This window comes from Echinops telfairi, unplaced genomic scaffold (genome assembly GCF_000313985.2).
Source record: "Echinops telfairi isolate 266 unplaced genomic scaffold, ASM31398v2 ScPeMD7_7473;HRSCAF=8511, whole genome shotgun sequence".
NCBI classification, from domain to species: Eukaryota; Metazoa; Chordata; class Mammalia; order Afrosoricida; family Tenrecidae; genus Echinops; species Echinops telfairi.
This window is the reverse complement of record NW_022111377.1, coordinates 11,724,450-11,735,511: the sequence shown is the minus strand read 5'-3', so window position 1 is coordinate 11,735,511 and position 11,062 is coordinate 11,724,450. Positions and strand designations below refer to the sequence as shown.

Below are 11,062 nucleotides of genomic sequence, written 5' to 3'. Positions count from 1 at the left end.
ACCATAATAGCCCTTATTCCACATTTTAGGGTCCAATATGGGGGTTCTGCCAGTTACTAAGTATTTCTATTCCAATGATGCATTCTGGAACTGGGAAATAACGACAGGATGGGTTTGGGGGCTCCCTGGGCACATGGTGAGGCATACCTGAGCTAAAACCCCATCAATAACTAGACTTCCATATGTTCCCACTCTGACTGGCGGGCCTTCCAAACATTTTGGTTCTCCTGGAATTAGTGTCAGTTCAGGGCCAGTGTTCGGTAATCCCCTCAAAGTTTGATTATTTCCTTTCCCCCACTGAATAGTCACTCTTGTGAAAGGCTGCAGGTCCCTTGGGGCAAGGCTAGAAGAAAGACTAACAGTACAAACCTTCAGTGATGTAGCAGGGTCCTCCTTCAGAGGGATCTGGCCTTCCCCTCATTCAAGGGGTTGTGGTCTGTAAACTGGGTCAGGTCTGGGAAGTCATTGAGGCGTTGTGACTCTACTCTGCTGTTTACCTGATCTAGCATTCTTCTGCCTGTATAGATCATGTAAATATTTAGTAGGTTTCCATGTATTTCACTCCTAGGGACACTGTGGCTAAGTAGCCAATGCTATGTCTACATGAGACAGGTTGCTTTGATTACTACAGAAACCTTGCTGTACATTACGATAATCACGTCCACCCTGTCTCTGTTGATTCAGTGCTGACACCTGCCTCCTACCACCATGGGGCCCAATCAGCCCATTGTAGGCAAATGTCGGAGCTCACTTAGGGCAGTTCCCACTGTTATCTTAAAATAGCCATCACAGGAGTCTTCAGAGATGCTGGGACCCAATTTGTAAACTTGCTCCTTATGCTTGTGATGAAAGGCATGTCCTCAGGACATTCCCTTTTGAGGTCTGTGGGCTTATTCTGATAGATCCATTCCAACATACCAATTTCCTAAAGCTTTTGGATGTCTTCTACAGAGGTCAGGTACCTCAAATTGGTCTAATCTAGGCCATCTGACAGCCCATGCTTCCGCAAACCAACCAAATAAGCCAATTATAGTCTCTCTCAACCCTTCTTGCTGGGACACTGAAAGAAGGATCTGTGATTAGGGCCCGTGTCAAGGAACTCAGACTGGTCTAATGTTACATTCCTTGCGCCGGTATCCCACATCGTTAGTGGCCATTCCCAGGGATATTCCCCGGGCTTCTGCTTGTCTGTGTTAGAAAACTCGAGCAGATCTTTATGAATATAGCGCACCTCTTCCTGAGTCATCATCTGAACCTCACCTTTAGGAACTTCCTGAGACTTAATTCTAGTTACAGGTCTAGAGGAAACAATGGGTGTTGGGAGTTTCCTGGGGGCTCTCAGCAAAATCTTGTAAGGCATCTCCCCCAGGCAATGCTCCAGATGCAGCCCCACCTGGCATTTCAGTTTGAACAGGTTGGTTAATCTGCTCAGGTGTGGGTTGTTTTACTGATAGTGGATTAATCCCCCAGGTGGGAGGGGTGGATCTAATGACTAGGGTGGCTCAATTGACTCTAGGTGCTCAATATCCTCCTCTTCTGGATCATCAGTCCATATATTCCCATCCCATGTTTCTGAGTCCCATTTCTTTCTGATTAATGCTCTTACTTTAATATCAGACACTGTTCTAGACCTGCAATTCAGCTGATGCTGTAATTCAGCTACTCATATGATGAGAATCTGGATTTGGTTTTCAGCAATATCAGTTTTATTACTAGTGGTGAGAAGAGTCCCCGTTGTAGCATATGCGGAAACTTTTAGGTCTGTTATTCGGCACTTGCTATATGCTCCTGAGGTTCTGAGATTATCCCTTTCCTTGATCACATTTTATATTGTAAGGAGGACCAGCCAACCTGCTTCCCTATACAGCTCATCCTGACAAAACTGCTGGAAAATATCAGACACACAATCACCCAGAGTCTCTCCTCTCACCAGCACTTCATTTATTGATGGTTATATTGTGGATATTAGCTTTGTGACTTCACACCACGGATTAACCCCACCCACCCTAGTAATAGTGGCAGACTTATCCATGCCTATAGGGGTAGAGGCAGCATTCTCAGTGCTGTTAGGTCTAATCAGGCTAGAGAACCACTTTGAGAAGCCCATATTTATGATCTTGTTTCTGTAGAACCACCCTGGTACCAGTTCTGCTAGACAGGGTTCCCTAGAAAAACAAAACCAGGACACTTATGATATATATATATACATATATTCATACAGCAAGAAGAAATATAACAGCTAATTAGTCTACACAACAATACAGAGAGTTAAGTTCAACTGTCTTCCATGGAACAGTTAATATACTGGAAATCCTTCAACTCACCTGGGCTGCCGGGTCCAAGGTCAAGGAAGCAGACAGTAGAGTCTTCCCTCAGGCAAGGCAAGCAGAGTCTTCCCACAGGCAGCAAGCAGCAGGATGGGTCACCAACAGTCATTAGCTTGGGAGCTTAGGGAAGCAGACTTGATTGGGACATTGAACACAAGCAATGCAAGGCGGCAGGACCCACCAGTCTCAAGTTCAAGCGATGTATGCACCAGCAGCATGGAGAAGCAGGTCTTGAAGGAGCCTTAAGCTCTAGTGACACGATCCATGGGGCTGACCTAGCCTACAGGTAGTGTAGCTCACAGGTTGAGGCACAGAACTAGCTAAAGCAGCAGCATGCTTCAGCATGCTCCAATCACCAGAGAGGAAGAGAGAGGCAGGGTGGGCCTTACAGAGCCATTTATCTCTTTGCCTGCCAATCAAACTGCAACCTAATTAATCCTACATGTCCCTATTGGCCAAGTTGGCACAATAAACCTACCTATCACGGAAGATGAGTGGGACTGTGCTCTAGTTCTTGTTATTTCTCCAGTAGTGATTGCAGAGTAATGTCATGGAATCAGCTTTAAATTAGCATGAAGGATTTATTGAGAGTCAGCTCCAGCTTGGAAGAAACTGAATTCCACATGTGAAAACGACCCTTTCAAATTGACCAAAGTTTGGAGACATTCTTACTGGGCAGAACAAGGGACCTGAGAGACACTACTGCATGTATAAAAACTTAGATCGTTGCAAGGCAAGACTTCCTGAAATGGGGCTTCTCCAGCAGGACAGTGGTGGACTTGTGGCAATCTATGTCTTAGATTGGCAAGCTAGTAATGACAAGGATACATGACAAGCGGCAGAGCCATTGGTGGTAAGCTGTAAGGACCTGAGGACATTTGTGCAGGAGCTTTTGATAAGTGCCAGGTCAGGGTCTGCCCCGAGAGACATTGTTTCTACCTCCTTAACTTTATCCTGAAGGGAACATGTTTCTTTACTGTGGGATGGAAGGAGCTCTGGTGGCATGGAGGTTATACATTGGGTTGTGATCTGCAAGGTAAGCAGTTCGAAAGCACCAGCCCATCCTTGGGGGAAAGATGAGGTTTTCTACTCCTGTTCACAGTTACAGGTTCAGAAACTCACAAGGCCAGTTCCAACTTGTCCTAAAGGGTTGCCATGAGTTGGCATCAACTTGATGGCAATGAGTTTGGCTGATTTCTTTTTTTCTACCAGATTGTATCTGCCCAGAAGATGGCTGCAACTTGGGTGACTGCAGAACTGACAAAAGGGAGTCATACTCAGATCTAAAGCTAGCCATTCCAGATTTGACCATTTGCCTCCATTTGAAATTCCTTTACCTCTTATCTTCCTATGGTAAGATGAAGCAAATGGGCCCAGAAGCAGGAAGTTTTCCAGATATGATGGATGAAGGGATGGTCCTCTAGCGCCTTTGTTTCTTGTACGTTATTTTCTCAATAAAGTATAAGGTGAGGTCATTAGCTGACAGTATGTGTGGATGTTCTGAATATTGGAGACGTGGATATTGGAGGGATGATAAGAAATGAAATAATGTCTTTTGAAATGAGAAATGAAATTTAGTATAAGTAGGGCTTTCAAGTATGGGTAAATGCCTGTTGAAAGTATATAGTCCTTAGAAGGAGAAGAAGAAAGAAGAAGAAGGAGGAGGAGGAGGAGGTGGAGGAGGAGAAGGTATGTAGTCCTAAATTTAAGGTGAAACCATCCAACACAGCTGTTTGGTTTTCCTCCAGCAATGTTTGGTTGGCAAGAGGTAAGGCCAGACAGCAGAAAGCAGGGTTCTTTCCAAACATTGGTGGTTTCATGGTAGAGTGCTTGCATCCTGTGTGGGAGACCTGGGTTGGATGTCCAGCCAGCGCAGTGGAGTCTTAAGTATTGTGATGATGCTGAATAGGTTTCAGCAGATCTTCCCAACTAAGACTAGGAAGAAAGATCTGGTGTTCTACTTCTGTCGAAGAGGCTGTGGATAACAACAGTTCACACTATAACTGACCGTGAGGGTGGTGCTGCGTTTTGCTTCATCGTGCTTGGAATCATGAGTAGTGGACAGAGCCAATGGCAGCGTGCAACCATAGCAGGGTTTCACATCAAGCTTAGTCTGTGCCAGACAAGGCCTTCAGACAGTTAAGGGGTTTTTTTGAGTATTAAATTATATTCCATAATGTGAGACTGATAATAAAAATACTTCACAAGGTTAATAGAATCAAATGAAAATACAGATGACCCTTGAACGGTATTGCGCTGAGCTGGGCAGGCCCACTTAAAGCGGATTTTCCTGCCATCCCTATTGCAGTAAGCTCGTGTTTAAATGAAGTCCCTCGAGGCTTTTTTTCAATCTAGCTATGATATGTTCCGTATTGTCAGAATATGAAATGTTAGAATCAGAGATGCCGGAGAGATCAGATGAGAGACTCAACAGCAGGAGACAGGCTTCTTGGAGGTAAACTGAGTGGGGCCTCTGACCCGAGTTGAGTTCCTCTTTCTACAGACTCGCAGGGTTTTGTAGGATTAGTCAAGGGGGGACATTTGTGGGCAGGGATGTTTAGTTTTGGCTAATTCTGGGGACCAGGGTCATCTGGTGGGCAGGTGGAGAATTACTGAACAAGATGCTTCTGCAGGCAGGTGTCAGTGCTGCCTGCACAAATGTCACTGAACAGGATGTTGCTTGGGCTGGGGTTTTCGGATTAGACATTATCTTTCACATATGAGTGGGAATTGCCCTGATGGTAGTAGGGTATTAACAAACTAATAACATGCACATGGTAACCCATTCACTAGTTTTATGACTGATTGAATAATTTCATCAAACGTGCTTATTTTCACTCAATGCTAACTCTGTGGCCAACTAACCCCTGAGCAGAGTGCTAGTGCTTCTGTGTCAGTCAGTCTCTAAGGAGAAGGTCCAGATTGGGCCACGATGCAACTGAGGCTTTGGGTGTTTCCCAGACGCGGGAAATGACTGGAGGAAAAATAAGTCAAAGGAACATGATTTTAATTTCTGGAACCTTGAGCACGGATTATAGGAACTCTGGAGAAATATATCCAGTCTGCCTGGTAGGTCCAGAATTGCTCAGGTAGAAGGAGAGTGTGATAAGACTTGTAAATTTCAAATTATATTCCATTGTATCTAATACAGAGATTTAAGAATTTGAGGAAACCTGTTTCTGTTGCGAAAGGAATGGAGCGCCATGCCAGAAAAAAAAAAAAAAGAGAAGATAATAAGTAATTGAAGTAGATGGAAGCACAATTGTAGCCAAAAGAAAAGCACAATTGTAGCAAAAAATAATCAACCTGAAGCGTATTTTCCTTGATCTTCAAAATGCATTAATTTTTTGACAGAACTGAGAAAAAGAGATTATCTTAGCAAAATTCTAGCACTGTTTGCAACATTTGTCTCAATTTCTTCTTAATTGTCTTATATTAATATGTGCTTACATTGATTAAGAGCTTCTAGGGTTTACATTAACTGCATCCAAAGTAATTTGGTTTTTGTCCCTGGTTCCTTAGACATAACTCAGACCATCTCCTGAAAAAAAAAATCACTTTGTGATGTTTCACCTCATTGAGCTGATTCAGTCTATTATAATTCAATCTATTTTGACTACATGTTGAAGCCCCAGTTAGGGTTGTGGATTTGGAAGCTCCATGGACTTCCTGCTTGGTGATAGACATGGTTGCATAGAACACAATAGTGCCCCATTCAGGGCGTAGAAACTACACGGATACTCTGGTAGACCTGCATAGAAACTCTAGAGACCCTGCATAGAAACTCCACCTGGAGACCTCTGGTAGACTTCACCCTATGTGTCTCTTCTTTATGAAAAGTATGATTTGGTATTTTCTACTCTGTTGGTGTCAGAAAAATGGGATTTGATATATTTGTTTTCATGCCAGGCTCATTCCTGTAAAAGTCAGAGACAATGTGTCTATAGACCTGTATGAAGGGATTTCAAACAGTTCATGGGGAAATTCCATGACCTCTTTCTTCCATTTTTTCACGAACAATTTGAAACCTCTTTGTGTATTATGAAAACGCAGGTTCAAAGAAAAGGAGGCCATTTAATACCACCGTTTGATGTTGCTGTGGCCACGTCCCCCTGGCTCACGTTAAGCCTTTTCTTTCTGAGGGCAGCACACTCATCCTCACATAGGGTCACCCTTGTGCATGGCCTTGTTCAATAGCACCAAGCCTCCATGCCTACAGCTAAACATTTAGCTCAGGGATGACTGCTCACATAGTATAGGTGGTGGATCCTCTTCTTTGTCCAAAATTTGGGTCATGCTTCAGAGTCAGAAGGCTTGCCATATTACCTTAGTTCTAATTAATAATTTCCCTGAATTAATGTAAAGAGGGACTGGGCTGGCTTAGCAGATTGGTCAATCAATGGGATGGGGCAAGGTTCTGGGCAGCCAGAGGTGGCTGAGGCAGATGTTCAGAGCAGCAGGAGCCCAAACCTTGGGGATGTGAAGGTTGTCAGAATGGTTGAAACTCAGAGCCAAGGGAAATCACCAAGGTGCAAACCAGAGTGCAAACCTTTCCATCACGCCTGGGACTGGAAGTTGAGAATTATCTCAACAACTCAACTCAACTCACTACTATTGAGTCAATTCTGACTCAAAGGGACCCTATAGAAAGTAACGATAAAACACAAACAGGAGAGGCCCAAAGAAGAGGACCCAAGCACAATGTGTAGCTCTGAGGGATTGCTGTTTGTCAGCAAGACCAGACAACTAGACTCTCTGGTTTTGCTTAAGTGCAGCAGAGTGTAATGCATTAAAAACTCGAAGTGTGTGGGTCCATGAGCAATATTCGTGCCTCTAAGCAAGTGCTTCCTGTGCCATGGGAGCAGAACCGGAGGCTGCCTGGCTGCCATGATGGAAATCGGGGACCAAAGGCTGTTAAAAAATCTGACCCAAAGGGGAGAAATACATTAGATAATTTCAAATTGGGATAGAACCCAGAATTTCTACAGCCAGTAAGACTGTTGAACCCACAAAACTATTGCCAGGAGTTAAACTTTAAACCTTAATCCAAATCTATCCCCAGAAGTGTGAAGACCAAACAATAGTTTCGTTTAACTAGCAAATAGTGTAGGCTTTGTTTATGCTCTAATACAAATGATCTATCTTGGAACAAATTAACAATAGCAACTTGTGGTAGATACATAATCTGGTGTCAGCTTGTGAAGGTGTGGAGTCTAGCCTGTCAATCAGGTCGCAGCCTGATGATCTCATTTGGAAGCGCCACAGAGATAAATAACTCACTGGAGGCCAGATACACACAAACTCTCTGCTTACTCTCCGTAAGACATTCCTGTTGACATGCTACATGAAGCTACACTGATAGAGCCAGAGCCTCGGAGCTGGAGGAACCAGCGCTGAGATGCTTCCACCACCACTGGATCCATAAGACTTTCCACCCACTGGCCTGTGATCTTCCTGCATTCGGCATCATTGCATGGCTGCGTGAGTCTAAAGAGGAATTTAGATGGACTAGTATCGACATATGGGGCAATACTGGACTTACGGATTTGATCTGGACTGGGCTGGGATGTTTTCTTCATGTACAATTGCTTTTTGATATGAAAGTCTTTCTTAACAGTGTCTATGAATTTATTTCTTTAATCAACCCAGACTCACACACAACTCAAAAAATTAAATAGAAAGTTTAGGCATACGTGAGCCTATGTTAATGGAAGAGGACTCATTCAGAAAAAGGGAAGTAATAATGGTTGCACAGTTTGAAGAATGTAGTCAATGTCACAGACTGTACATGAAGAAATTGTTCAAATGGTGTATGTTTTGCTGTGTTTGTTATCAACAACAATAACAACAGAATCCATTAGCACTCATTACCATGTAGGATCATATGCACATGGACTGTTTTTCGGAATAAAGAGGAAATGAAGTGTGGAAGATCTTTTAGATGAGATCCAGAATGTTTGTTGGGAAAAGAGGTTCTAGAGAAAGTGCAAGAAAGTAAACCAAAAAGGGAAAAATTCTAAACCCAAACTCTGTAATAAAGCAAAGTGGCTCTGATGAGCTAGATTCAGATTATTCCAGATTTTAATCGAAATAACAGTAGGACATTTTACCAGCGGGGAAATTGTAAATCAGAAGAAATGAGATTAATAAACTATAATATAATCAAGAGTTCAGTTATGTTAAGTGGGTTTATAATTCTTGCGTTGCCTGAAATGAAGTTTGATTGACTGGATTTCTCAGAATCTAACACCACATTTGAGTAATTTCATTTGACCTTTTTAAGGATTATTACTTTGTGCCATTTTCTTGTTGAATTTTATCTGTAATTATATTACTCCATGTTGTGATTGCTAAGTCTCTTGGGACACTTTCAAAACCCTATCTAATTATAGTTTACCTCAACACAATAAATTTGGTTAGCCAATTCTCTTGCATTTTCATTAAATATTAATGAGGACACTTGAATAACATGATTTTAAATACAGTAAAATCTCAATGAGCAGAGATTAGATTCTTCTGGTTAATTAAATCTTATAATTAGTTGGGGGTTAATCCGACAAGCCTTTGGTTTCAATTCTTCCTGTTGATTCTCCCCCACCACCCGAGTATTTTATTTTATTTTTCTTTCTGATAGGCTCCAGAATAGTGAATTATAATTTTGAAGTACCCTGGGTTCAACTAACATTTGCTGGTTTATCCATTTGCTCAAATTCATTTGGGGACTGCCAGGGGTCCCTGGGTATTGTACTGTTAACTTCCTTAAGCTGCTAGCTGAATGTTTGATGGCTCAACTTTAGCAGTGTCTCAAGACAGAGCCCTTGCAATCGCCAAAACCCCAAACCAGACTCACTGCCATCGAGCCCATTTTGATTGCTAGCATCCCTATAGGACAGAGTAGAGCTGCTCCTGTGGGTTTCTGAGACTGTGAATCTTTATGGAAACGGAAAACCTCATCATTCGCTTAAGCAGCAGCTGGTGGTTTCGTACTGGTGACTTTGAGGTTAAAAAGCAGCCTCTGCAAAGCTTTCGCAGTTCTACTCTGACACACATGGGGTCACAATGAGATGGCGCTCCCTGTAACTGGTAAAATGGGAAGAGGCAATCATAGAAACAGTCAAGAGTTGCTCAGGGGCAATCTTTGGACATGACTTTTTGAGCAGAGCCTGATATTTTAAAATAATTGTCTTCTTATGAAACATGGCTCATAAGGGGTGGGGGGAGAAGTCTTAGTTGAGCATGCGATTCTGCTGTGCTTCATATTAATTGAGTTTCTCTGTTTCCGAATTTTGAAAGTCCTTATTATTCTGTGATAAGGCCCTTTGCCTCATTCCACCTTGATAGAATTTCCCCAATAAGGTGAGACATTCCACTTGCTACTTTTACTTAATTATGACATAGATTTTTTGCCCTGTTATTTCATCTTTAGAATTCCACCACATTTGGGGGGCATGATTTTTGGAAGACTTGCTTCAATGATCTTATTGCCACTGACATGAACCCCAGAAGTCAATGCAAACAGCCTGGATCCGATAGACAAACATCCACTTGTTCTGAATGCCAAGTCAATAAATTAGGGTTTTGTTCACTGCTCAGATGTGTTCAGTGACCGATCTGGGGAGTGTTGGGGTTTTTAGAGTATATGATTTCCCGGGGGCCTCCACATTGATTCCCCCTGTTGGCATCCAGCCTTGGCACTAGTTTTCACTGGTTCACTTCCTCTTTGCTCTGAGGACCAGAAATTGATCGCACTACGTGATTAACGTTTGTTCATTGTGTTTTGTTTCATCTTTTAAAGAAAGCTACATAAAACCCTCTATGGGAGGTTCATTGTTTCTGATCCAAATGCTTTTCTGGAAAGAGTGTGAAAAATGAATATATGAAGGTTTTGCTGTAGACGTACGTGTTGTAAAAGAGTTTCCAATCTCAGCTAACTAAAGTTATTTTAATTTGGTAGTTAGGGGGAGAATATTTACATTTCTCACAGGCATTGAGTGTTATGCATTGTACATTCCCTGGGTGTGTAGATGGTTAATGCACTCTGTTTTGAGCCAAAGAATGAAAAGTTCAAGTACACCCAAAGAGGTCTCTTGCTGCAGCACTGAGAGTTGGATCGCCCAGGAGTTCATCGCGGAGCCAAAAGCCAGGCATTGTTTCAAGAAATCGCAGACAAGCCAGACAAGGGAGAAATTGCCAGCTTCAATAAGGTCAAGCTGAAGAAAACAGAGACGCAGGAGAACACGCTGTCGACTAAAGAGATCATTGAACAGGAGACGCAGAGTGACATCTCCTAATTCTGGCGGATTCTTCCCCTCCCTCCTCTACCAGACTGATGCCGATAAAGAGCCACCGGCAAGATGGACACACGAGTGAGAAGCTGCACTGTGAACCCACCTGCTGCCAGGTCTCCAAAGGGACTGCCAAATTCTCTGGTCTGCCCTGGGATATTATAAAATTATTTGTATGATTAATGAAAATAAAACACACCTTGTGGCATTAAAAAAAAGTACAACCAGCGATACTGCAGTACATACATGTTTAAATTTACAGCTAGAGGTGCTATCGATAGAGCAACCCCAGGCATGTCTTTCCAGCACTCATTTCACTAGGCTTCTCTTTTGCAGGATCTGATGGGTGGCTCTGGTGCTGAACCCGAGGGGCTGCACCAACCATGGAGGGCTCGCGAGTGCCCTTTGTACCAGGGTCCCAGAGAGAACGAGCATCTGGCTCAGGACGCA

At 42.9% G+C, this 11,062-nt stretch overlaps 2 protein-coding genes across 2 annotated transcripts in view; both read left to right on the top strand.

Annotated features, from left to right (window-relative positions):
- Positions 1-10,618, top strand: part of LOC115873993 (thymosin beta-10-like) — a 24,364-nt gene extending 13,746 nt beyond the window's left edge. The window contains exon 2 of the mRNA XM_045285577.1: positions 10,485-10,618. Coding sequence (XP_045141512.1) covers positions 10,485-10,618 — 134 coding nt within the window. The remainder of the gene's footprint in view (positions 1-10,484) is intronic.
- Positions 1-11,062, top strand: part of ST8SIA6 (ST8 alpha-N-acetyl-neuraminide alpha-2,8-sialyltransferase 6) — a 190,099-nt gene that overhangs the window by 73,075 nt on the left and 105,962 nt on the right. The window lies entirely within an intron of this gene.